Source organism: Megalops cyprinoides, chromosome 18, assembly GCF_013368585.1.
Source record: "Megalops cyprinoides isolate fMegCyp1 chromosome 18, fMegCyp1.pri, whole genome shotgun sequence".
NCBI classification, from domain to species: Eukaryota; Metazoa; Chordata; class Actinopteri; order Elopiformes; family Megalopidae; genus Megalops; species Megalops cyprinoides.
The window spans coordinates 5,547,483-5,575,211 of NC_050600.1; the positions used below are offsets into that span (position 1 = coordinate 5,547,483).

At 46.0% G+C, this 27,729-nt stretch overlaps 1 protein-coding gene across 2 annotated transcripts in view; it reads left to right on the plus strand.

Moving 5' to 3' along the window:
* LOC118792924 (serine/threonine-protein phosphatase 2B catalytic subunit alpha isoform) overlaps positions 1 to 27,729 on the plus strand; it is a 105,632-nt gene that overhangs the window by 56,613 nt on the left and 21,290 nt on the right. For both annotated transcript variants that reach the window (XM_036550772.1, XM_036550771.1), the window contains exons 3-7: positions 16,854 to 16,978; positions 17,913 to 18,024; positions 18,422 to 18,567; positions 21,430 to 21,569; positions 26,908 to 26,985. In XM_036550772.1, the coding sequence (XP_036406665.1) occupies positions 16,854 to 16,978; positions 17,913 to 18,024; positions 18,422 to 18,567; positions 21,430 to 21,569; positions 26,908 to 26,985 (601 nt within the window). The remainder of the gene's footprint in view (positions 1 to 16,853; positions 16,979 to 17,912; positions 18,025 to 18,421; positions 18,568 to 21,429; positions 21,570 to 26,907; positions 26,986 to 27,729) is intronic.

The following is a 27,729-nucleotide window of genomic DNA, read 5'->3' on the forward strand; positions in this document are numbered from 1 at the left end:
TGACCCAACAGGCACATAATAATTTTGTTAAATTTGCTCGTTTTGCTGCTGGTGGGATAAGATGTCTGTTGGTCTTTTTCAGTCTTGTGTGAAGGAGGCTGCACAGATTGGAGCGTTTGCTTCAGTGTTCTCCCTCCCTCTCTCTCTCTCTCTGATGAATTAGGAGGAGGGGTTGAATTCGGCAGGGGCATCTCACCCGCCCACACGCTGTCCCTGGCGGCGAGCGTGGCTGCTCTCCTCCGTGGGACGAGTGCAGATGGTTCAGCTGCGGCCTCTCTCATATTTCCCCCATTATGCGGCGAATTGTGTTCTGCAGACCACCTCGCGCCGCTTGCGTTACGCCTGTTTATACAGCTGACTTTTTCCTTGGGAGCGGGTCGGTGCTTTGCCCCGATGGTGTGGCCTCACAGCCCTTTTCGAACCGCGGGCCCCCGCACTGCTTCCCAGACAGAGCCTTTGTGGCTCTGCGCTGCTAAATCGCATGGTAATTGTGTCCGTTTCGTCGACGGCTCTCTCATGCTAAGGTTTTTTTTTTTTGTGGAGAGGGGAGTGTGGCCTGAAAAGGACGCTGAGCTCAGAGCTTGAGCGTGAACGCTAAGTTGTGTTCCACCAGGTCAGATTGAGAATGTCACGTTAGCACTGGGTTATATCTGGCCTGGTTCTTGCCCTATTTTATGGCTTTGATCCAAGCGCATTCGTATCTCTCATCCGCTAATCCAACAGATACTCCTCTCGTTGTCGTCTGTGTATTTAGTCTTCGGTCAAGATTTATTTATCACCTTTCATCTTGTGCACATTGCAGTCAGGTAGTTGGTTAGTCTCTTTGAGTATGAGTGCCCATGCGGTTTTATTGCTGTGTTATTTATTTCCCATTGTTCCCCGCTGTTTCTTTGCTGAATTTTTTACAACGTCAAGCATGTAGTGCTTGAATTTTAAGCTCCTGCATGCCCTCTGTCTCAACCACAGTGTGCGTCTGCTACTCCTGACCACTACACTGTGCTACCAAAAGGTGGTCTCATCACATTGCGCTGGCACAAAATCACTATCCAGAACTTTCTTTGCCGTTGTGCCCCGACGGCGGAACGACCTTCCACACTTCAGCCGTTCTGCCCAGTCCCTCACTACTTTTAAGAAACATCTGAAGACACAGTTCTTCCGCACGCACCTGATCACCTGAACCGCTATTGCCTAAAGCAGATTCTTACATCCTTAACTCTGTTTTCCTTTCTTTTAAATTAACGGTTTAATGCACTTGTGTTTCTACCAGTTACACTCCGCACTGTAACACTGGCTCTGCAGTGGCAGGGCTCCGGAATGCAGTGTCAGTGTTCCGCACAGACTCGCCCACAGAGGCCCCCTGGCCCCGGCGCAGCCCTGCACACCCTGCAGCTGAGGCGTCCCAGCAGGTGCCTGGTCTGGGGCTGTGTTGAGATAATTACGCGTGTATTAGAGCAGCACAATAGAAAGTATGATTTAACCGTTGTTTTAACCATTAAATGGTTAAATGCTCAGCGTATTGCAATGATTGGTATATCTATTTTTTTATGGCATGCAAACCATATGAAGAGGCACTTTTAAAATATATAAATATGGAACTGTATGGAAACACACAGGGTCTGTCCCAGATTCTAATTATGCACGTGTTTGGGAGTAGCATCATATGAAGCATACACTGACACACGCATATATATACAGATGTGGAGATTTCTATCGAGTTGATCTATTTTTTATTGCATAGAATGCTGTACTCAACACATTGCTGCAAACCATAGGAAGGGGCACTTCATGAAAATAGACAAAATATTGAAGGCAGAATGGCCTAGATGCAGAGGTTCTGTCCCAGACATTTGCTAGGTAGCAGAGGCGACCCACTCATCAGTAACTGAATGGCTATAATCTGCCCGGTCCTGTGCGAGAGCATATTACAGTAATGAGATGTTGGTAGCGCGGTTACTGTAGCTAACTGTCGGGGGCATTACTGACACCATTTGGCTTGTGGTTCAGAGGCAGGTCATTTAGCTTCACCCTGTTGTTTCCCGTTGCCTCATCAGAGTTCTCAGTAATGCGCAGCTTGAAATCGGATACGCAGACCGTGTCTGAAGCCCATATGCTGAGGACTGTCCTCTCTAATGAGAGCAGGCACGCGGTTATTAAAGCGTGCGTGCGCTCAGTACCCATCAGAGGAGCCCGGGTGACGCGGCGTGTGGCGGGGTGACTCTGGGAGGGAGTCACGGACCCGATCTGAATGAAACCGCTGTTAGCCGAGTGTCAACAGCAGGCCGGCTATGCTTCGGAGAGCTCCCCGTCAGCTTGTTGTCCCTTTCTCTCTCTCTCTTTCTGTCTATCTATCTCTCTCTCTCTCTCTCTCTTTCTGTCTATCTATCTCTCTCTCTTTCTCTCTCTCCCTCTCACTCTCTTGCTCTCTCTCTCTCTGTCTCTGTCTGGCTCTTTCTGTCTGGCTCTCTGCCTCTCTCTCTTTCTGTCACTCCCCATCTTTCTCTCTCTCTCTCCCTCTCTCTCTCCCCGTCTCTCTCTTTCTCTTTCTGTCTCTCCCCATCTTTCTCTCTCCCTCTCTCTCTCTCTCTCTCTCCCTCTCTCTCTCTCCCTGTCTCTCTCTCTCTCTTTCTCTTTCTGTCTCTCCCTGTCTCTCTCTCTCTCTCCCCGTCTCTCTCTCTCTCTCTCTCTCTCTCTCTCTCCCCGTCTCTCTCTCTCTCTCTTTCTCTTTCTCTCTCCCCGTCTCTCTCTCTCTCTCTCTCTCTCTCTCTCTGTCCCTCACAGCAGCTGCTGGATGATGCAGGTCATGCAGCAAGAAGCAGGTATTTGTCACAGTTACAGACAGAGGAGAGCTATTTTTAAGTGGGATAAGATACCAGCACTAAAGTTTGCAGCAATCCCTTCCGATCTCCTGTGACCCACCTCTGCACCCCCTCCCCAACCCCCACACCTCCCAAAACAAAACAAACAAGCAAATAAATAAACCTGTGCTTTATCCAGTATCGCAGTTTGGTTTGGTAATATTCCGCTGCGTCCCATCGGCTCGTAAAGGGAAGGCAGTGTTTTATTTGTCTTTTTTTTTTTTTTTTTTTTTGCAAACAGCCTTGCTGCTTCATTCTCATTTCCGTGACATTAAACTTGCATGGGGCTTAATGGTGCGCGGAGAATTGAATTCTGAGCGGCGGAGCTCGGCTCTGAGACGTCTTTGAAAACCCGGGCCTGCGTGCGCGTGAGAGCCTCGGCGAGCCCGTAATGCACACCGGTTGAGCTCCAGAGAACCGCCCAAAAGCTGAAAATGGCTCATTAGAATGTCTTCCCCCGCTACCCCCCGGCAGTGTGCGTAGAGCGTGGTTTTGTCCGGCTCAGGTATCCCCAGTGCACAGCTGTTCCGTCTCCTTAACCAGGTGGATTAGTTAAGCCACGCTACACATGCTGTTTAATTCCTTTTCATGCCGTCATAATTGACGGGATGTATTTCCGCACTTGAAAAATCATTTGTAAAAGTCTGCCCCCAAAACCTTTTAAATTTGGTGTGTCATGTTTAAATGAACCGTGGATGCTGGAACAGTTGCCTTTTGCCAGACTTTTGCCAGACTGATTTTTGCCTTTTCTCTCATTATCTGAATTAGCTGGGGATTGATTCAGACACAGACAACTTGGCAATTCGACATTTCTGCATAGAAGTTCATTTCCTTTTGTCCTCACATTTGATTCTGCAAAATGCAATGCTGTGTTTCATATTCTATTTGTCCCCCATATTTACAGAGAACACCCTCTGGTTTGTGTGCCGTACTGTGCTGTACACTGTGTAAAGGGGGATGGTAAATTCTGAGAGCTAGGGAACCTGTTTGAGACTGCCTGCAGGGGCGAGGACCACACCCCCCTCCCTACCCCCACCCCCTCCCCACCCCCCACTCTCTTTTCCTCCTGGCCAATCCGTGGGAGTCCTGCGTGACAAGTGCGGTACGTGACACACTTGCTTATGCACCGGGGGGGATCTCGCTGATGGATTTTCTGCTGGAGAGAGGACATTAATCACTCCTCCACGCGCACACACGCCCACCCTCGCCCCACACAGCTCTGGTCTCTGTGTGGTCCCATGATCTCTCCCTGGTGAGGCATTAACAGGTCCAGCAGCAGCCCAGGGGTAACACTGCCGTTGCTGTTTAATTACATGTCATGGGAGCTTCGAAATGAACTATAAAGTTGTTATTAAGAATTAATAGTTGTGTGAGGAGAGAGAAAATATGCTGTTTGTTTTAATGTCAATAATGTATACGCAATGTATACGCAATGTTTAATGTATACTACTACTTACTGTGAGAATGTTTGCAAATAGATTGAGGTAATCCTGTGGCTTTCTGATCCTAATGTGCCAAAGTAGCCGCTGCAATGACGTTCTGACATGTCAGGGATACAGGAGGTGCACTGCCCCCCTGTGTTCCTGGCTCAGCCTGCAGTTCTGGGCACATTGTAAATACCAGGGTGTTTTGTCCCATCATGCATCACTCCTCCTCCTTCCCCGCCTCCTCCCCCCTCCACGCGACTGGCACGGGAGCCTCTGGAACAGATGGAGGCCCAGGGGGGGGAGGTGCAGAGGAGGACAGGCCACTGAACACAATCTGCTCCCTGATCTCTCCTCCATGGTGCTGCCCCCCCCATCCCTGTCACTGTCCCCGTCCCCAGATCCAGCCACATCCCTCGTGTCCCTTAACCGGCACACGTCCATTATCTGTGTCGCTTTTAACTCAGGCGCATACTGCCGTTATCCAATGGGCTTTTGACCTGGTAATTGCTATATACCCAAGGTAGATAAACGTGGACATTCCTCACATCCATTATATCTGGATCTTTTGACCTGATCATTTTCTCTGCAGCTATTGCATGCAGATACATGGACATTATTGGCATCCATTATCCACAGAGCTTTTGACCTGGTCGTGTATTTTCCAGTCATGGAAGCAGGTTGGGGGGATTGTCACTAGGCTTTATGTGAAAGGAAGATCCTAGGTTTCAGTTTCAGTCCCTGATAGGACCCAAATCTTATAGATTTAGTTTTTTTTCCATGACCCAAAATAGCTCTGGATAAAACTAGATTTTATTTTATCGGTGATGTGGGCTGTAGCACGGGAAAAGTAATCCGTGGCCAACAGCATCTGTGTAGATCGTGATAATAAACGGAAGGTAATGGATTTACGGGATCTCATAACTGAGGGCGAGACAGGAGGTCCCCAGTGTCACACGCTCTGATTTGTGGCATCGATTAACGGATTTGATAAGAGCTGGCATTCCTGCAGCTTTAAGCCCATGACCTGGATTCGGGGAGGGCTGACAGACAGTTCAGCGCTGTGGTCCCCATGGAAGCTTGCCATCAGAGAGCAGAAACTAGGGTCTCATTTTGTTCTGCACCTCTGACAAGCCAGGCGAATATCCACCCTATCCAAACAGGTACAATGAATGCTGTCTCGCTTCAGGAAAATTAGCCAACACACAAACAGCATGGTTCTACTTCTGTCATCTAACTCTCTAATCCAGTGGTCTCTGTTTAAAAATGGATACATCCGTTTCCAGTCACTGGAAAAAAAACAGAATCAAATCAGTAGTGGAATGATGCCTGACAAGATTATTGTTTTAATGAAATTGAAAGTTTTTACTTGAAGTTTTTACTGCTTATGCTACAGACATTGGCTTCTGTTCCTGAATAGCACCTCCATTTTGGAAGGAATGGAATGCATTCTGGGAAATGATGCAGGCCTACACAAAGTGAGTATTTTAAGAGGAGCACTCTTGAAACAAATCATCTTTATTAATAATCCTTTAAATGTATAAAAAGCAAAGATGGAGAGCACAGGTACCATTGCTGTGTGCTGCTTTCTGGAATACCGTGCTCCTTTAGCCTGCCTTGTAGCAGTCCCAAACGCAAGGGGGTCAAAGGTTCAGACAGGTGTCATTCTTTTCCTGCTGTACTGCTGTAATGCTGTAATACTAAGTTTGTTAATTAAGACCTCACTTCCTTCCTCAGCTCTCAAGCCCTCTTATCTGCATGTAGGAAAGCATGCTATCCACAACAGCGAAGGACAGGTGGGCAAGACGCCTGTGCTGATACTGTGAACTAGTGTTTAGCTAAGTAATATGTGTGTCTGTGTGTGTTTGTGTGTGCGTGCGCGCGCGTGTGTGTGCGCGTGTAACTCACAGAGATGCTGGCAAGCACGGGCAGAAAACAGGAAGAACTCGCGGCAGAACCCAGTGTATTTTGTCAGGTGAAGCCCAGAGGCGCGTCCGATCTGTGCGATCAGAGAGGGCCCCTGCATCCCCCGCCGTCCTTCTGCATTTGAGTAGCTGGATTAGCTTGCCTACGATGCGACCCGTGTAGGTTAGGGGTCGGCGTCGTGTAGCGTGGCCACCCACTCGGCAGCGAACGGCAGCGCTCGTATCTGCGCGCTCAGGAAGATCGCTCCGACACCGCCGCAGTTTGAACGATTGCCAGCGCACTTGAGATAATGTACTCCCACCGGCTCATCTCGCTCTGGCCTCTCTTATTCCCCTCCAGTCCTGACGTGCGATTTTCTCCCTTGCGTTTTTCATGTTTATCTGTCCGCTTAGATTCTTATGTGTTTGGGTGTTTGTTTAGTTGTGCAGTTTTTGATTTTCTTGGTCTGTTCTTGCCATTTAGGCCTGATTGGGGCTAGAAGGGCCCAGTGCCACAATGTTGAGTTGTGTTTTGGCTTGTGTTAAATGTCTCCCCCGCCCGAAATAACTGACCCGTGTTCAAACACATCACGGAGAGTTTTGTTTTTCTCTTCCAGATTAATTTCACACCACTGTTGGCTTTGGAATTTGAAACATTAGTCGAGCTTTGTCTTTTGTTACAATCCAGCTGCATGTTCAGACTCAGATTTGCTACTCTGGAACCACGCTTAGATTTTCCAGTGGAACGCCACTGCGAGGCAAATCAACATTTTTCTTCAGCTGTGTTCTGTTTTCCAGAGGGCAGGTCGTAAATAGGGACCCTCTTAGTCTTTTTTTTTCTGTAGCCTTATCTTCCATTTTCTCAGTGGGTGACTCATAGCCATATGAGCATATTCTGTTTGATCACTATCATGTCAAAGTGGCTAGGAAACCCACACAACACTTCCTGGTAGGCCAAGCAGAAAAGCTGGAGGGGTATGAAATGAACATTATTTAAGGGTGGTGTCACCCAAAAAAAAAAACACCATCTGAGTTACTCCAGCCTGTGAAACGCCAGAATGCAGAAGCTAGCGCAGTTGGAGAGTGTGCCATGCGCGGGTACACGATTTGAATAGCGCACACTGCCCCATACAGAACCATGCCATCGCTATGGAAATTTTTTTTCATGTGTGCTAATCGTGGCTAATCGCAGATCTGGGAAGAGCAAACGGAAGTTTCTCTGTTCACAAAGCCTGAACTCCCACCCTCAGCGCATCCTTGTCAAGTAGTCCAAGGCCTCTGAGAGGCAGGCAGAAAAAGGCTCTTTTCCAGCCTCTTGTTCCATGCCGTTTGTGTCAGGAAACTCTGCTCTGGAATCTGCAGGGCATGAGCGTGAGTGTGTGGCCACTTCTCTCTCAGTGCAGTGAAAAAGCACCAGATTGCATTATGTTATTGTCATTTAGCAAACACTGCTATGCAGAGCGACTTATGTAGTCGCTCTGTTTTTTTTTTGTTTGTTTTTTAACGTTATCCATTTATACTGCTGGATATTTACTGCGGCAGCTGTGGGTTAAGTACCTTGCCCGAGGGTACAGCGGGGGTGCCCAAGCAGGGAATCAAACCGGCAACCTTTGTTACGAGCCCAGTTCTTTACCACTATGCTACACTACTCCTAACCACCATGCCCCCTATCTATCACCTAACTATCATAGTGTTGCACTGTGATATTCCTGAATATGTGGATACTGACTCATCCCGTTACCTTTCAGACATGTGTGTTGTTCCCCTATGTACATCTGTGCACCCAAAACCCTGTTGTGTCATTTCATACAGGGGTTTCCAAAATAAATGCTAAATCCTGTGTGTCACAATGGCATTCAGTAATTTCCATATCACTGGGTGGCTGTTGCTAATACCGAATCTGATGGCATCTTCGTTTTTTATCCACTTTCAGTACTTTAAGCTGCATGAATGGAACCTAACATCCCTTCACTTTAAATTGCTACAACAACAGGAAGGGCTTAGCTATGACGTTCAAGATTACAGATTTGTGTATTGTTCTTATTGACCAGCATGCTCAATTTAGGTAAAGTGGTGTTCACTCTGTGTCTTCTGGGTACATAAAGTAAAGATCCAGTTCCTCCAGAAAGAGCAACCATTTCCTGCTTGCATTTCCTCAATACCAGCTCAATAAATGCACCTTCCTGTAGTCATTTTACCACTTAATGGTTTATGAACATCACTGATAAATAGATAACTACACCGTGGGCATTTTGTCTTCCAGTGAACAGCATGTAGTGTTTCTCACTTGCTGGAGACTGCCTGTAATTCATGGTAAGTAAATTGTTACTCAGTGGATCTGTAGGTTATATTCCTTTGAAATATTTATCATAGTTTCCCAAAACACAAAAAATGTGGTTTCTATGGTCAGCCATTATTGGGTTCTGTTTTGTCAACTCATTAGTGTTGTGTTTACTAACTCTAAGACTCAATTAACGTTTCTCCCTATCTCTCGACTTTCAAATAAATTAAAGCCTTATTTACTTTTCAAAACGAATGCATTTTTTCTTAACGTAGGTGATTGCTCAATTTGCTGAAATGTGATTTGCATTTAATCATTAGCTTTAGTCAAACTTAAGAACCAGTTTTGTCAAAGTTAATTGAATCCTGGGGGTCAGTTTATGTCTTTAAAGTCCTTAAAACAAATTGCAATCTTAATATTCTTTATTAGCAGTGGACGCAAAGAGTGGTTATATTTCAGCATCTTCTCTTAACATTTCATTTGTACTTCAGCACCAGCTATAGTGGTTTAAAACAGGATCTGAACTTCAGAAGATAAGCAAGTTATGTTACCCTCACTTTTATCAGGTCCATTCCCAGGAGACTTGGACTGGCAACCTTACAAGCCCTGCTCCTTGGCACTATTTCCCTTTACAAGCTCCATACCACTGTACACTATTTCTCTGCCCAAGCTCCTTAACACTGCACACTGCTTCCCTTAACAACCTCCATAACACTGCACACTTCTTCCCTGCACAGTTTAACCTCCACTTTTTTACAATGTTATCCATTTATACAGCTGGATATTTACTGAGGCAATTGTGGGTTAGCAAACTTGCCCAAGGGTATAGCATCAGTGCCCCAGCAGGGAATCGAACCAGCAACCTTCTAGTTACGAGTCCTGCTCCTTAACCATTATGCTACACTGCTGCCCAGTACAAACAAAACTCCACAGTTCCCAGGTTTCTTCAGCCTTCAGCTATCAGCGGTCAGTGCAGACCCATTAGCAGTTCACCATTATTAGGAAACGGTCCTGAGTCAACAATTATATATGATCTGCAAAAGTAAATGACTGCACCCACACATGCGATCAGAAATGACCTTTTAAATCAGTGAAGGTGGAAGGTAATTATCCCCTGAGATGTGGAGCCAGCATGAAGTCAACTCCAGCATAATGACCATGCAAGGGTCGATGTCACGAACATCTATGTGGCATCGAGGCGGGGGGTCCGCCCTCACCTCCAGTCAGTTATTACCCGGCTTAAATTAACAGGTTTACTTCATTTACATGAATAATCCGATCACTGTTCTCTGAGCGTTCAACAAACCGCAAACTCCACTCCTTAACATCTCTCTCGATGGCCCCACTCGGGCAATGGCACTTACATGCATTGTTAGTTTAGGGTGATCTCTATTGCTCGTCGGAATGCGGGAAAAGCTACGGCTTTCCCAAAGAGGAAAAGTGTGGTGCAGGAAAGCCGATCATCTGGAGGCGCAGAGTGCTGCTCTCTACATGACTCCTGCGTGTCCCTCTTTAGCAGTGTGAGCGAAAAGCCTCTGAAAGTTACTCTCCCGGGCATGCACACCACTGTCATTGATGGACCGTTTCCATGCCAATGCTCAAGGTTTCCATGGTGATGGTCAGCCACTGGCATGCACAGCAGAGACTGTGGATGACCACTGTAAGTTGAGGCGGGGATGTTTAACATGGATTATTGCTTTTTATTCTACACACCAGTCAATGAAGACCCCTGACCTCTGGAATGTGATTTAGAAGCCAGCGTTGAGCTGCCTTCACAGCACCGGTAGCATAACTTGGAGCAGCTCAATACTGATTCCCTTTGCTGTAGCTGAGATGCAGGTTGTAGCGTTTTAGTCTGTTACCTGTACACTGGCTGTAGCCAACAGATTCCTGATTACATCTATTACATTTACACTTACATTTAATCAGCATCTGCCAAATGAGTAAATGTAATTGTAGTGAATGCAGGATGTAGCAGTTGTAATTCTAAAGCTGTTGGTTACAGTCAGTGCCCAGGTAACAGACTAAAAACTTGTGCAGTGCAGTCCCTGTTATGGTAGTCCAGCTTTGCCTTATTTCAGTAACATAAATAGTCTGTGTGTGGTGAGGACAGTAGAGCGAGGCTGATAAACTTCCTCAGTCGTAATTCTCCACGTTGTTAACTTTGCTCCTGTCTCTCACACACCCAATTCCCGTTGGGACAAACACACACACACACACACACACACACACAGAGGAACACGTGTGTGGCTTTCCCTCTCTAATGCAGCTGTCTAATTACCGGTATTCTGCCTCTGTTGGTGACAACTGTTCAGTTGTTTTTCTGGATGACGAATGGCTCAATAAAAAGAGCCACCATCGCTGTGAGCGCCCCCCACACTGCATCGGCACATAGAGCGACCAAACATTTTAATCACGTTGCAGATGCATCACAATTACGCAGCATGCATCGAAATGCAAGTGGAGGTAAAGGGGGGGTAGTGCAGGGTACTTAGCAATAAACAATGAGTGAGTCACCTCTAAAGTGAGTTTAAACCCACAGGAATAAATCACTTGTAAAGTGTAGGATCCTTTACTTGACTAAGTTTGAAAGCGGGGTTGACTATCCGTCAGAAGCGAAGCAATTCGCCGTGCCATCCATCTCGGGAGACTAATAAATCAGCTAATGGCTTCCTGGTGGAGCCCTGGATCCCTGGAGCAGATGTCGACTGCAAGTCTCCGGACGCCATCCCTGCGATGCTGCTCCCAGAGCTGCCTGACTACACCGTTAACTCCCTGCATGAGATACGCAAAAGAGCTCGCCGTTGGAGTCCGGGGACATGGGGATATTTTTTGATTCAAGGTCAGAAATAATTGTCAGGACACCTGTTTGTGTTGCCCGTCAGGAATGCCTGTTTGATCGGCAGTCCCGGCAGTGACTGTATGGAGAAGGTGTGTGTGTGTCACAGGGCTGTAGTCCCTGACCATCTGGTATTCAGGATGGGGGGGGGGGGTGTGGGGCTGGGGGGGGTAACAGTCAATACTGCTGACCTGAGGTTATTGACGGAGCTGGGCAGTGCAACTATCTGCTCCAGCTGAGTATTGGCACTCCCTTTGTGACTGCACAATGCACGGGACACTTCCACTGCAGCAACACACACACACACACACAGACACACACAGAGTCAAAACCAAAAACCATGTACATATACAGTACCAATCAAAAGTTTGGACACACCTACTCATAGAAGGGTTTTTCCTGTATTTTTACTATTTTCCACATTTTTGAATAATAGAAAGAATAAGAATAATAAAGACAGAATTATGAAATAACACAAATGGAATTATGCAGTGACCTTGTGTTAAACAAATCAAAACTATCCAGATCCAAATGAATCCAATTCCAGAAATCTCTCTGGTGGTCAGCTCAGTAACGGCAGTGGTATCTACTGTTTTGATCAGTCAGCCTGTTGTTTGCCTATAGAGTTGTGTGCCCTCAGTATCTCCTGGGTGCTTTATTTAAAAGTAAGCTGTAGGCCAGGCTGAAGGAACAGCCATTTTCTGCTGGCATGTCCTCCATACCAGCTCAATAAAAGGTGTGCTTCCCCCCAGCCCCGTGCCCTAAACTCGCAGGTCTTTAAGTGGATCAGCCAGGGACGTGTTTTGTCTGAGTGACGGGCTGACAGCTGAGGGGGTCGGGGTGACGGCAGGTATTTCTTGCCCGTTCCCCAGAGCGGGGCGCTAATTGGCAGAACCTATAAAGCCCTCAGCTCTGTGCCTCTCTGAGGAGAGGGGAGAATTGGAAACCGCAGTATTAGGCAGCTGTGAGAAATTGAAGTGTGTGTGTGTACGAGAGAGAGACTACGGTCTGTGTGTACGTTGTGTGTGCGCGTGTGTGTGTGCATGCATGTGAGGCCAAGTGGAGTCCCTGATTCCAGGGGAGATGGAGTTACCCCATTGAGGCTGGTAAATGGGTTGTTCACTGAAATGATGGCTTGATAAGGGGAAGGAGAGTGGGATAGTTGCCAGTGTCATTATTTTGCCACTGATGGCATTTAAAGGCCGTTCCATTTCAGCTCTCAAATGTAGGGGATGGAGATCGGAGAGTGGAGCAGCTGATATATCAGAAACGGTGCAGAAGGAAAAGGAGTATTGGATGCTATTACAAAACTGTTTTTCAGGCTGGTCCTGCCCCCATTTGTATTTTGGTGCCATCGAAAGGTTATGATATGCAAAAGTAATGAAATGCTTGTGGTGTGCTGTTCTCCACTGCTTTTCCGATGTGTGAATCGCGATATTTGCCATTTATTCCATAAGAAGTGCGTGATGAATCTGCGATTGAACCGTGCCCGACTCAACGGTGTGTTTAGTAAAGTCCGAGCCAGCTGCGCGCAAAAAAAACATCCACGCTCGAAAGATCAAACTCGAAAATAACCGCGGAGCCATAATGGGCAAGGTCCGCCTTTCATAGAATCCAATTACAGTTCCATGAATGCCAGATGAAGGGGGGTGAGGTGTGGCAGGGCCGGGGGTACGCTGAGTGATGCGGTACCCTGAGAGAGGCGTGAGAGGGCCTGCATGCTGCTACCAGCGCCGCCCCGACACCGAGCCCCGGAATGCGTGAGCCGGCATTTTGATGTGAAAATCTGAGTTAATATTGAAATATAGGCACCAATGGTGCAAGAGTGGCTGCTTAACTAAACACGTGAGTCTGGTGAGGGTAAAGGAGCACGTCACCCCTCACTTCTTGCTACCACATGGGGAAAGGACCACATGCAGACTTTACATTACATTATTAACATTTAACAGACACTCTTATCCAGAGCTACTTACATAGGTTTCAGTTTTATACATTACATTTTATACATACAGCTGGATAGTTACTGAGGCAATTCCGGGTTAAGTAACTGGCCCAAGAGTACAGCAGCAGCGTCCCAGCGGGAAATAGAACCAGCGAGCTTTCAGTTACAAGCCCCACTCTTTACCACTACGCCACACTGCTGCCCAGCAGCAGACCAGCAGACCAGCTCTTGTGTGCAAAAAGTAAGGCGTTGCATGGCTGGTCAGGTAGGCTGCTGGGAGGGAGGGGGCTGCCGTCTGTGAAACCTTTTGAACGGTCTTTTAAAAGTGACACTGCGGAGAGGGTGATACCCTGTTGGCAGGAACAGCGGGGAGTGAAAAGGCCAAAACGGGGCAAAAAAAAAAATGCCAGGCCTGACACCACCTCCAGCTGAAGAGTCTAACCTTTTTTTTTTTTTTTTTTTTTTTTGTTTTGAAACAGTTTGACGTTTATTTACAATATTTACAATACGACACACATGGTTAGGTCATGGTTGCCAGTTAGCATTACTGCTTCATCACTGACCAAGTGTGCCACAGCACACTACGTCATTCTGCCATGGCACAGTTCCATGTGGTGACTGAAAGAAAGCCATCAAGTCATTTTGAACATCCATGGCAGCTCTGGTAGAACGGGCCCTGGACATCTGTGTTGGCTCTACGGATTCAATTAGGTTTGAGTCATTTACCACCACTCTTCGCCACTTACCACCTGCACCGATCCAGAAGAGTCAGTGTCTGCAAAATGTGGTGGTATATATCGGCTTTCTGGGGTGCTCACCTCATCTGTGTAGGTGAGGTAGTTGTGTAGGACAGCACAAGCTTTGACGACATCCACAGCTTTGTCCGGCAGGAACTCGATTGGCCTCCCAGGAATTCTCCACCGCGCACCCATGATGCCAAATGAGTTTTCAATCACCCGCCTAGCTCTGGAGTGGCGGTAATTGTACACTTGCTTGTCCATGCTCATGTTCACCCCTGGAAAGGGACGCAGAGTCTAACCTTTATAACACGCCAGGAGAAGGGCTGTGTGCTACATCTGTCCACGGCAGCAGGGGAAAGGGGGCGGAACCAGCTGATGTAATCCTTCAAATATCCAGTCAGAGAGGGAGTATAACTGATACTCACAGCTGCTACCTGTGGGAGGAAAGCACGGTGGCCACATTTCTGATTTGATCTGTTCAGTAATGAGGTCAGCTTCCTCCTTTGGCTCTCCGGCTAACTCATCCCCTCTTCTTGTTGTTGTCCGAGCTGAAACAGACGGTATCATGACTCAGTCTGTAGAGTCCGATGTGGTCAGAAGTCCCCACGCATGTCGAACATGTATCGATTTCCTGATGTACCTCCACCGTATCTGTCCTAAACAATAAAATCAGCCCAGCAAAACAGAGCATCAGTCTTGCTACGTCCCATCTGCCATTCTAATTCCATTAGCCTCCCGACATACACACAGACACACACACACAGACCTCACTGTCACACACACACACACACACACACACACACACACAGACCTCACTGTCACACACACACACAGACACACACACACACACAGACCTCACTGTCACACACACACACACACAGACAACACAATCACAGTCACACACACAGACAACACAATCACACACACACACACACACATGCACACACACAAACACACACACAGAACAGACAACACAATCACAGACAGACCACACAATTGCAGACACGCACTCAAACAGACTGCACAGTCACACACACACACACACACACACACACATACACAAACGCACAGACCACACAATTGCACAGTCACACACCCATACAAGACTACAGTCTCTTACACACACACACACACACATACACACACACATGTACCACACAGTCACCTCCAGGGAATCCCACTGGGGTGAGTAATCCACCAGTCCCCCCTGAGCCTGCCTCCATAGCCACGGGGGCTTTGGATGCTGTGAACACCATGCAGTTAGAACACAGATGGATGGGGCTGGGCCATTCCTTATCATACAACTCACCAGGGCAAAGCAGCACATGCTTCAAACTGAGATTCTGCATTTCACCAGGGCCATAGCAAACCAGGACCCCCCCACCCCTCCTCAGACTGGATGTGAGGGCTCTTCCCGTCAGCCCTGTGGAATGTGACAGTATTTTGGGGGGGGGGGGGGGGGGGGGACTCGCACAGGGATCAGTTCCAGCTTTAACGGGTTCCTGCTTTTGGATGTTCTGGGGTAGTGTTACTGTTACTGTTCATTTCCCCAGTGTTGCTGTTTATAGTGTCCTCCCGAGTCACCATGTGACGTCCGGTAACTCTGATATGAATAACGCTCTGTCGCGGTGCACGGTTGTGCAATGATGGATCCTGGCGCTGCAGAACAGCACTCCTGGTGCTAAGGCAGCACTCTGTCCTGGGCTGTATCTCACAGCCTCGTTCATTATTCAGGGGAACATGAAGTCAGGTAACACCTCTTTGTGTCTGTGGAGGTGGTGGGACTGGTGTTTGGCAGGAAGACAGTGGGCAGGTTTCAGCTGTTGAACAGTGGGGCCTTAAAGAGGAATCCTTCCTTTTGTGCTGCAGCCGTTTTTTCCTCTCCTGTTCGAGTTTGGTTTTTTGTTCTGTTTTTTTGTGTGTGTGTATGTGTATGTGTGTGTGTGTGTGTGTGTGTGTGTTCCTCTGTAGAGAACTTTGTAATGAAGCTAGGTCTTAAAAGCTTTTTTGGTATACCAGGGCCTGGGCCTTTAAGACAAACGTTCACGCACGTCTTCAAGCCAGCTCATATATTTTTTTTTTTCCAACACCACTTAGTGATGAATTTAAATGAATTGTGTCCATTTTGGTGAGGATGAGATCTGCATATGTACAGACGCCTGGTTTATTGGGCCTGGTGCTCTTCTTTGCTTTGTCATGTTTGACTGAGAGTGGACATTGAGGTAGGCTCTCTCTGGGCTAAGCAGTTCCAGGAGGAGCAGTATTCATTTCGGTGACCTGCACACCCATGGACACATCTCCTTACCCTTTACTGTCTTCACACCCTGTATTTTGAACAGGAGGGTTTTAATTTTTTGAAGAGGCCTGAGCACAACCAGCTTTAGAGGCAGAATCCAAACCCCATAGACTTTCCCATGACTCCACATTCCTGCTGGTTCAGTTCCACAACTCACCCGTGTATTATTAATACGGTGACGATGATGATGATTATTGTTGTTATTATCGTTGTCGTTATAATTGATAATGATTGCAGAGCTGTAAGCTATTAAGAAGCAGCTTCTGGCTTGGTATTAGACACGGACATTGTTCTGCTCAAAGCCAAAACAAGGCAAGAAGTGGCAGAATTCTTATCCTCTCGGTGGTTCCAGTGGTTTTCTCCCCAGCAATATTCCTTTATGTTCATTGTAATGTAAAATATTATGAATTCTTTGCTTCCTAATTCATACTCCATTTGAACTCATTTGATATTTGCTTCTGAAGTGCATTCTGGTTCCCACTGTCATGTAAAGTTTTTCCATATAAAACTGAAAAAGACGAAGCCTTTGACGTTGGGTTCCTGTGGTATCCCTCTCTCTCTTCTCTCTGTAGTGTGTGGAGACATCCATGGACAGTTCTTTGACCTGATGAAGCTCTTTGAGGTGGGGGGGTCACCAGCCAGCACACGCTACCTTTTTTTAGGTGATTATGTCGACAGAGGGTATTTCAGTATTGAAGTAAGTACACCTCATTATCCTGCCTGCTCCATTTCTAATTACAATGCTATGAATTGTTTATATTTTGTAACAAAGAGACAATGGGTCATTTCTTTAAAAAAACTGAACTGAAAAAGAACTGTTAAAAATTGTGCTGTGATGATGTTTGTGAGATTATGAATGATCAATTGAGAATAACTTACAAATGTGCTGCTAAAATAAGTTTAGGATGGAACTGGAAAAGGGAAAACAATGCACTAATATAATCAGATTTAATATTTTATAACTGCGAGTGAACATTTAGAATGGATATAACACTCTGCACAAATTCAGCACAGACGTCTGCTACCTCCATAGTTCTTGGTGAGAGGTGTATGTGTGTATTGTAGTTTAGGTCACTATTTGGGGCCCTGCATGACAGCTGTGGGCATACAGATTTTCTGCATTCATGCTTTCTTATTTCAGGATCACCAACAACTATATATTCATACATTTCATACATACTTTTAGTATAGAGAGCTTTATGAGAAATTAAAAACTGTTAATATATGATAAATATATAATACATTTGTACCTGTGAGTGTTTCTGAAAGCTTAATCTTAATATGTGATTAGCTGTCACTGAAAATAAAACTGTTCAACACATTTCCATCAAGCTGATTAGATGGTACACTATATGTGGGGTGAAAAATGCCATGGAGCATGCATCGTCTTAAGTTTAGCAGCGTTTTAAAAAAAAAAAAGTATCCAATTAAAAGTTATGTTTGTTATTGGGATGTCATACTCTTACAGTCATAAAGCTGTTATTGCTGTACGAGTTAGTTGGACCCAAATGTTTCCTTGCTGCAGGGCAGATGTTGAAAGAGGTTTGAAGTGTTAGCAGGGGAAATCCTATCTGCTACTGTAAGTGAATAGCATCCTGTGTCTGACTCTGTGTCGTTTTCTTCTTTTCCAGTGTGTGCTGTACTTATGGGCCTTAAAAATCCTTTATCCCAAAACACTGTTTTTGCTCCGGGGGAACCATGAATGTAGACACTTAACAGAATATTTCACATTTAAGCAGGAATGTAAGTATGGTTCAGCTGGTTGGCACACATGGGAACGATCTTCTTTGGTTTAGATTTGAATGTTCCATTTTAATGTACCATATATGCATTTATAAACAGTTGTGATTTTTTTGCTGCATTTTCAAATTTCTCAAACTTTAAGCTTTTCCTGACACTGGCTTAAATCAGATTTCAGTTTGGTTTAGATGTGTAAAATCTCTTGCTGTGAGAAATATATGTGAAATAACAACTCAATATTGAAAAAAGAAAAGGAAACAAAAAGAACCAAAATGTGTCATTTTATTTTCTAGGTTGTGTTGCTTTTTGTAGACGGTCATCATTGTGAGTGTAAAAGCATACCCAGAGCGAGTGTGTGACATTCGGCCTGTCTTGCCCACCTTCTCTCTGCCCCTGACAGGTAGAATTAAGTATTCGGAGAGGGTGTACGACGCCTGCATGGATGCCTTCGACTGCCTTCCCCTGGCCGCCCTCATGAACCAGCAGTTCCTGTGTGTACACGGAGGGCTGTCCCCTGAAATAACAAACCTCGACGACATCAGAAAAGTATGTGTGTCACCCCAAAACAGCCCAAGCACCCTCGCACTCTCGTTCAGGCTATCATAATGGGCCTACTTGTAATAGGTTACCACTGGTTGGGCTGAGAATTATATGGCTTGGTTTAAGCACATAATTGGAGTTCACGCTCGAAAAGACTAAACCAATACTGTAATGGAGATTTCCTTTCAGAACTGTTTACTGTGTTTTGGGCAGAGACAGAACTGGGGAAAACGCAGGTCCCGAGCACGGAAGTGTTCCGCCTTTAAAATACGTGTTTTTTCAGCGTGAGGTCTTTTTTGTTTAAATCAGAGGACAAATATGCAACAGCTGCCTCTTTTTTCCCCCTTTTTAGCATGAGCCTGGTTTTCAAACCCTTGGAAAAATATATCTTTGTTCCCTGCTTAAATGTTCATTAGACGACACACTGATATTAACCCACCGAAACAGAATATTGAAATTTTAAGCAATACACACTGGGAATGTAAAATTGGTTTTACACAGCGGGGGCAGCTGGCAATTGTGAACCAGCCTTTGCGTATTTTTTCTTCTTGTTGGCAACTGAAATGGAGACATTCAATTCCACTCAGATATTTCCTTTGAAAACATCGACCTCGGTCATTACAGCTTGGGCTGCCTGGGCTTCTGTCCTCGTTCTCACTAACATGCAGAGCGAATGACTGCATTCTTAACCCAGCAGGGTTTGGCTCTTTCTGATTCACAAAAAAAAAATGTATGAGAGCTGGGTTTTGCAATTTCCTGAATTCAATAAAGCAAATTGGATTTGGTCACTGCAATTACAGAGCTCCCCCTAATTGAATCTGTTCGGCTGTAGTGGCCGTGATGCCGTATACTGTGCCCGTAGAAATGAGTACCTAGGGAGCCATGCTGGGATTAAGGTTATTTTCATATTCCTTCTTTTTTCAGTCTTCCTTAAGCGGGGAAAAAGTGTGTTTGCCAAGAGATGACTCATTCTGGAAAATCTAAATAAATGCAGAGTGTAAGAAGGTATTTCATGTGAAAATTGACAAGGTCACTGTTTTGGAGTTAGGTTTAGGATTGGTTATGAAAAAAGGCAATCTGCTTTTCCGTTAATGATGAACTGATGTCTTTATTGTAGGCTGAGTTTGTGCTTTAGAATGTGATTAGAACTGTCCCAGGTTAAAAGGCTCTGGAGGGATTTGGAAGCCCCTTTCACTTACCTGTTTCCCTGGGTAAATTTTTGTGTATGTATCTGTGTATGTTGGTGTGGGTCTGTGTTTGTGTGTGTATGTGTTTTTACATGTCCAATACTGCAGTTAAAAAAAAAAAAACAGACTGGATGTTAGAGAACCTTACCATTGAGCATGTTATTGCAGTTGTGTGGTTAGGTAGTGCTGAAATACATCGACAACCTAGCTGTCTGAAAAGTGAGATATGTGAGTACTTCTTTACTGTAGGTATTTTCCATCTACGATTAGCACAACATTAGATCATTCCACCCAGCTGCCGAGGTGGCTAAGGAGCTATACCAAGGGGAGGCAGACTATTTCCCTTTATTTGATCATTATCTTAAACATGTTTCTGACTGCTCTGCATGGTCATCAAAGCAGGGTGTTAAAAGGAGCCACTCAAGCAAGTAGTGATGCAGCTCTGCCTTTGTGCACTATATATTACAATATTTCAGACATAACAAAAACCCTAAAATTGATGTACATTTAAAAAACTGATCCTCGTTCTCTTCGCTGTCAATATTATTTCACGCAACAGCCTGTTCTTTAATAATTTTATGATCTAATGATGTAGTGGGAAGAGCACAAAGGTAATTCTACCACATTAACACAATCTAGTGAAACGGTAATGGATGCAGAATGGATAGAGTCCTGCAAAATTAACAGTCTGCAGGTAGGTTCCGTGCCTCTCCTAGGTGTAGCTAGTATCTCGCTACTAGCCCCCACTCCACGGTAGTGCACTGGAGTCTGTAGCAGTAATGCTGCATCTGTGGAGCATTGGAGGGGGAGTTGAATAACAGGAGTAGATGGGGGTGGAGCCAGGCACTTAGTGTGGGGGGGGGGGGGAGCTTTTAACTAGGGATCTAATCAAAGCCCTTAAGGACAATTACACATTAAATCACTCCGACCCTGGAGCTCTGTCATGGAAGCTGGCTGCGCTGCCTTGGTTCAGATGAGGCCGCCCTCCTGTGTGCCGTTTCGTTAGGGTGAATTCATCAGATGAATGATAAACCAATCATCTGGAATGTCCCTTCTCAGCCTCTGACCTGAGTTGCTGTTCATACAGCTGTCTGCTGTCACACCACCCTTACCGCTAGCTCCACAGGGCAAACCGCACCGGTGGGACAGGGGGAATCTCTCTAGGACTGGGATGCTCCTGTTTCCACTAGTGCTGATAAATATTCAACTCAATGAGACCAATAAGCACAGCAGGACTGATCGCCCCCCTAGTAGCAAGACGACTTCTAGTGGTGGGAGCTGATTCATATCTCTCACATGGTCTCATGATGTGACACCCTGAGACAGCTGTGGGTGTTGGTTCCATACTCCTGCCCGGGCCAGGCACGATGGGGGTGCTTAGGGGTGCATTGCACCACCAGACGGAGCTCAGTGCACCCCCAGTTGTCTCCTTATAACCCAATGTGTACACAGTATTTATGACTTTTTGTGCCCCCCATCCCCCCCCCCCATAGATTGCAGTTGCACCCATCTGTATTTTCTCCTGGCGCCAGGCCTGCTTCTGCCTTTTTAAGATCTCCTCACACCTGCACAGCACTGAACAGAATGACTAATGCCTTCTCTGTCTGTGTCCCTCTGTCTGTCTGTCTGTCTGTCTGTCTTTGTGTCCTTCTGTCTGTCTGTCTGTCCTCTCGCTCTCCAGTTAGACAGGTTCAAAGAGCCCCCGGCGTACGGGCCCATGTGCGACCTCCTGTGGTCGGACCCTCTGGAGGACTTTGGCAACGAGAAGACCCAGGAACACTTCACACACAACACAGTGCGCGGCTGCTCTTACTTCTACAGGTAGGCCCCAGCACCAGTTCGCCAGCGGGTCAGTCTGTCCATCTCTTTATCAGTTGCTTGTGTTTGAGATGCTGCATTTTCACCAGGAAATTTTCAGAGATCATGTTACAATATTAAAGCAAAAACCAAGAATTTACAAGCACTGGATAAAGTAATTGTGTCTGTCTGTGTCTGTCTGTGTCTGTCTGTGTCCGTCTGTGTCTGTCTGTCTGTGTGTGTGTGTCTGTCTGCGTCTATCTGTCTGTATACATGTGCACATGTGTTTGTCTGTAGATTTATTACTTAAGTTGAATTAATTAAATAAACCCCCCAAAAAGAATGAAATGCAGATCAGTTGAAGCTTCATTAAAGAAAAGAAAAGGAGGTTCAGTGCTGTCCTACTCAGAAGCCCCTGCTGACACAGTGATGCCAGAACATTGGTGTCATATCAGAGACGCAGAATAAATGTCTGGACTAATGACTAAGAATCTCAAACCCATTAAAAGAATACTCTTTTCACTCATGCATTTGAAATGTATGAAGAGCAGTATTATCTATTTCATACAAATGAAGTAAGGTCTTTTACATGCATGTCAGTCTCGGCTATAGTCGTGTTATCAATATGTTGGCACTTTTTTTTTGTTATGGTATCTGTGGGATTGTGCCTCTCCCTCAGCTCCAGTGGGTTCAGCGGATGCTGTTTGCTTGTGTGACCAGAATAAAAGAACAGCATATAAATGTGCCTGTGTTTGTAATCCTAGAGAAAGTGGGATTTTCCCATCAGCCTATCGGCAGTGTTTATGCACAGTGTATTAATGCCCTTTCAAGAGCCTTTAAGATTTAAACAAATAGCCCAGAAGCCAGAAGTGCTGAACGCTGGCAGTTTAGAGGAGAGTGTGTAATGAAGGCGTGAGTTTCCCCAGGCCACAGTCCTTCCCTAACGTGTGATTACTGCTCTCCGCTCTTGTCGGGCTCAGACAGACTCGTTTAAAAGTTGAAACCTGGGAGCGCTGCGGCTGTCGGAGATGGCCGACGTTCCTCCCGGCTTCAGTCATTTAGTGATGAGACTTTAGCCGTGACGAAGATCCCCTCCGACAGAGAGAGCAGCCTTGAAGGGAATATCTCAGATCAGGCACAATTGACTAATTACCCCAAAAATGGAACGCTGTGATGTCATCTAAAGGTTAGCAAATTAATCTGAATTAATGGGAGTCTGAAGTAGGTGAAGTGTGTAAGATGCCTGATATCTGTCAGGGCCCAATGTCCTCTCATAAAATGCATATTTCACTTTGGCAGTTTGTTTCATGCCATATCTGGAACCTGTGTATTATAATAGCAGATGGATGAATCCTACAGTAATTGCATCCGCTGCATTCTCCCTTTCCCCACTGCGGGCCCTATAGTTTACACAGTAAAATACTTGCGGACTTCACAGTGAAATGTTTATTGCTGCTTTGACCAGGAGGCAGAGAAAATGGCGTTCCCCTCTTCCAGTTAGCTTGGATGGGCTTGCACAAGCCAGGATGACTCCCTAATTCCTACCTACATGGCCAGTTGCTCAGGGGGGGTTTCGAAAGAGAGGAAGCAAAATGCCAGCATCCAGTCAGCACATAGGACGTGTCACACTCTGTTGAATCCATGTTATCTTAGAGTACTTTCCCTAATTTGAAATGAACCTCATTAGTACCAGTTGGATTGGTAGCATTTCCCAGTGTTGCTCTATTGCATTCTACTCATACAGCTTCTGCAGGGGTGAAGTCCCGTGTCCTTTATGGGGCGGATCTGGCCACGCAGCCGAGCATGAGGCAGTAGGAATTAACACCGGTGCGGGCGGATGGAATGCGGCCCTCGCTGGCTTGTTTTTTGGAAGCGGGATAAGCAGCTTCCCCCCTAAGAGGATAAGGTGCTGGTACGGATTATGTGCATCTCTGCTTCATGTTGCGTAGTTCCTGGCGGTGAGAGCTGTCTATTCGCTGCAGCCTTCGCTATCCTGCCGCTGCGCACTGAACTGCGTTTTCAGTGTGTGCAGACAATGCTGTTTTGAAATATTTACTGATCAGGGTTATTTCAGATTTTAGCTGATGCCGAGGACTTTCTATGAATAAAGAGTAAGTGTATCAGACACCTGTACATTTCTGAAGTCAAAATGAATCCGAGGCCATCCATATAACAGATAAGTCTGATTTTATTATTATTATTATTTTTATTATTTTCTTTTCAGTTTGACTCTTGCCTCTTTATTGGATGGCATGATAAATGGAGGATTCCATATCACATAATTGGGAAAAAAAATGTTTCTCTTATCTAGAGCAGCGTCATCTCCTGAGTGAATCCCATTACCTCTTTCTCCATGGGATTCCTTCATATTCCATACTCCGTTATATGTCATTGAGTTATCTATTCATCTCAGCTTCCAGGAGACAGTTCAATGTGCCTTTTAGTAGAAAATAATCTGACTGCCAGTGCTTGACAGGCCATCTACAGATGCAGTGGAAGTCAGATTTAACTACTCAGGTGTTAAGCAAGATAAGAAAGCTTGTTATTTAGTAGCGTGTATGGAGGTGGCCTAGAAGCCAAGGGTCTGCTGTCGTTCATAGGGCGTGTAAAGACTCACGGAAGCTCATTTTCATCGCCGTTAAAGCCAACGGAAAGAGTTCTGCTCCCCAGAGGACTTCTGGTGAAGACGGCTATTGCAACGTTTGGGTTAAATGCCGTTGCTTAAAATGCTGCAGTCTGCTCAGCCACAGCTGTGACAAATGTCACCCCTGCCACTCACGAAAACGGGAGAATACTGCAGCACACACACACACACACACACCCCCCCCCCCCCCCCCCCCCACGCACATCAAATGTCATCAGTTCATCACCTTGTCGTGATTATCAAGTGGTACAATTTAGATTAATGGGTTTTTTTCAGCGGATAATTACATTCAGAACTAGTTAGCGTTCTAAATCGGTGCAGCGTGACACGTTTAATGTCGCGGCCCTCTGGCACGTGTCTGCGTTGAAAAGGATGGATGGTGAGAAAGTGACTCTGCCAGTGTGTTGACAGGTCCTTGTAGGTCTGGCGTGTGTGTGTTTCTCTGAGGCCTGTGTGCTATGTGTTCTTACACTGGGCTGTGTCTGACAGTGTTTCTCTGAGGCCTGTGTGCTATGTGTTCTTACACTGGGCTGTGTCTGACAGTGTTTCTCTGAGGCCTGTGTGCTGTGTGTTCTTACACTGGGCTGTGTCTGACAGTGTTTCTCTGAGGCCTGTGTGCTGTGTATTCTTGCACTGGGCTGTGTCTGACAGTGTTTCTCTGAGGCCTGTGTGCTGTGTATTCTTGCACTGGGCTGTGTCTGACAGTGTTTCTCTGAGGCCTGTGTGCTGTGTGTTCTTACACTGGGCTGTGTCTGACAGTGTTTCTCTGAGGCCTGTGTGCTATGTGTTCTTACACTGGTCTCTGTCTTACAGCCTGTGTCTGTCCCTCCATATGTGGAGCGGCGTTGTTTGTAATAAGAAGCATGCTGGTGCGTGGCATTTACGAGCACACGAGCGGCAGACTGAGGAGGGACCGATCCTCCAATAAAAGGTCTGGTTTTGGTGCCTCTGCCCGGCCCCCCGGGGGACGCTGGGACGGGGCGCCGCGGGCCCCCTCGTAACTCCTTCACAGGCGCAATCGAGGCGTGTAATTGCACATGTTTGGAACGGACCCTATCTTTAAAGGAGACGCCAAGCTTTGTGATCAGTGCGAGGGTATGGTAGCGTTTTTCATAATTACGTGCATTAATCTGCATCATCTAATGTGAGCTACTGACCGGAGGGGGGTGGAGGGATTTGGATGGCTTTGTTTGTGTCGTATGGCTGTCATATGGCCTAGGCATACCAGCCTCCTGAGCGCAGGCAATGAGACCTGCTGTAGTGTCCATTCTCTCAGAAATGTGAAAATAGTTGGGGCTTCCCTCTGTGTGCGTCTGTATTGAATCAAACCAAGAATGAAGTTTATAATTGGTGCAAATATGTTTAATTTCACAAACCCATAATGTGTTAGGGCATCCTATTTGTCCAGATGCTCCTCTTTACACATCTGAGCCAATCAGTTGAGTGTGTTGAGTGTTTTTTGAATTATTGTCTTGCCCATAAAGACAGGGATGGAGACACGAGGCCTTCTTTTAGCTCTGTATGGGTCACACAGTTGGATACTCTCAAGTTGTCATGGAATCCCAAAACTAAGCGTGACTAAAACTCATGACTATTTTAGATTTGAAAATCCAGTGAACCCCTGGAGATCTGTACCCCAATTCGCAATACCGGGGCAATTAGTCAACATGGGAAAAGGAGAGCCTAATTAATTCCACTGAACAAATGAAAGGTTATAGCACGGAAAAGTCCGGAAACTTTACAGCCTTCAAGTGCCGACAGAGTTTGTTTTGGCCTCTTCATTCTAAGGCTGATCTCACCAGCATAGAGATTTCCTTCTCTTGTTTTTCTTCCATTAAGGCTACAAAAAAATCTGAGATTAATTACACACACACACACACTCTTGAACCGTGACAGAAATTCACACAGCAATGTCAGTGCACTTCCAAACTGACATTCACACACACGTGTACAGAGAGACAGTCACATTGTCATAGCAACATGAAAGTGCAGTCCTTATGCTACAAACTTATGAGCAAAATGCAGACAGACAAGACAAGACTGCTTATGTTTTCATCAGCCATAAGTCCACAAGTTTACGAACCGTAAGAGACTGCTTCTTAATTTTTCTGTTTTCTTTTTTGTTGTTGCTGTTGTTCAGAAACCTCCCTCCATATTGCGCTGTTATTATTTAAGATGTCAGATACTCCGTTTGCACCCAGAACACAGACACGGCCCTTGCATAGGCGTTACCTGGGGGAGAGCTTACAGAATGTGATTCTTGCAGCTACGCAGTGTACATAGGTGTGGCGTTCCACAGCAACAGTGTAGCAAAAGGCATCTCAGAAAGTGTGAAATTGAATCATGTTGAGTATATCATGCTCAAAAGGGCACCGGCTCCTGCCTGAGGACGCCCATATAGGTAAAGACATTCTATGCTACCTTGCTGCACTGTGCAGAGACCATTCCTTTTCACTGCCCTGTCTAATAGCTGCTAAAGTGCTTTTTGTATGATAGATGTTCAGTGCTGTTTCAAAGCTAATAAATGTTGCACTTGGTCACTTTGCAGACTGCAGACTCTTACATTTTTCAGCGTCTTTCCGGCTGTCCTAGGTGTGCACTGAGGTCGTGACTGGCGCATATCTCGCTCTCACGCCCGCTGGTTGCGTGCAGGGCCAATCACAGCATAGCCTTTGTGTGATCTTTAGGACTGAATGTTCCCTTTTCCTCTCTTTGCAGTTATCCCGCAGTCTGCGACTTCCTACAGCACAATAACTTGTTATCGGTGATCCGGGCCCACGAAGCACAGGATGCTGGGTAAGGAGTTGGACCTCTCCCTAATGCACTTGTAAGACTCCAGAAAGCCAACCTAGTGGCTGAGCATGTCGACACCCTCTGCAGCATCTTTGTATTTTAAAAATAAATGAATAAATACGTTTAGCCTCATTCTGTGCAGGGGGATTACAGAATCACATTCTGACAGGAATAAAAAGATAACCTGTTTGTGTATATGCAATTCTGATCTAGTGCCTGCGTTAGAAACAGTCACAATGTAGGACCACAGCACCTTATCCATTGTCAGTGTTCAGCAGTGTGCTTGGGGGGAGACTGCCTGAAGGGGGCGACATTTTAACTTTATCTCGTCCAGTCCTTTCAGTGTTGTATCCCCCTCAGGAAGAGAGAGCTGACCGTCAGGGCCATTGGGAGCTCAGCTGCTTATCTCACACCTTTGACAGCTGTGAGGGATTATGGGAAATGTGGGTGTACTCACAGAGCCACTCTAGGGCGTGGTGCAGGCAGCAAGGGCTCTGTGTAGTTCCGCAGTGGCTCAGAGCAATCTCCTCTGGGCAGCACTGAGAGGCCCAGCTCACTGCATCCTGTTAGCAGGGCAAAATTAAGCAATTCATTAAGGCTAAGATGACACCGCTCTGATCACTCCCTGCAAAACTGCCATCTGGAATTTCCTCAATAAACATCTTTATTAGCGCACAGTGATTTATGATATTATTTCTGAGGCGTTTTGCTGACCGTTAAAGTTCCGCCTTTTTGCATAATCACGAA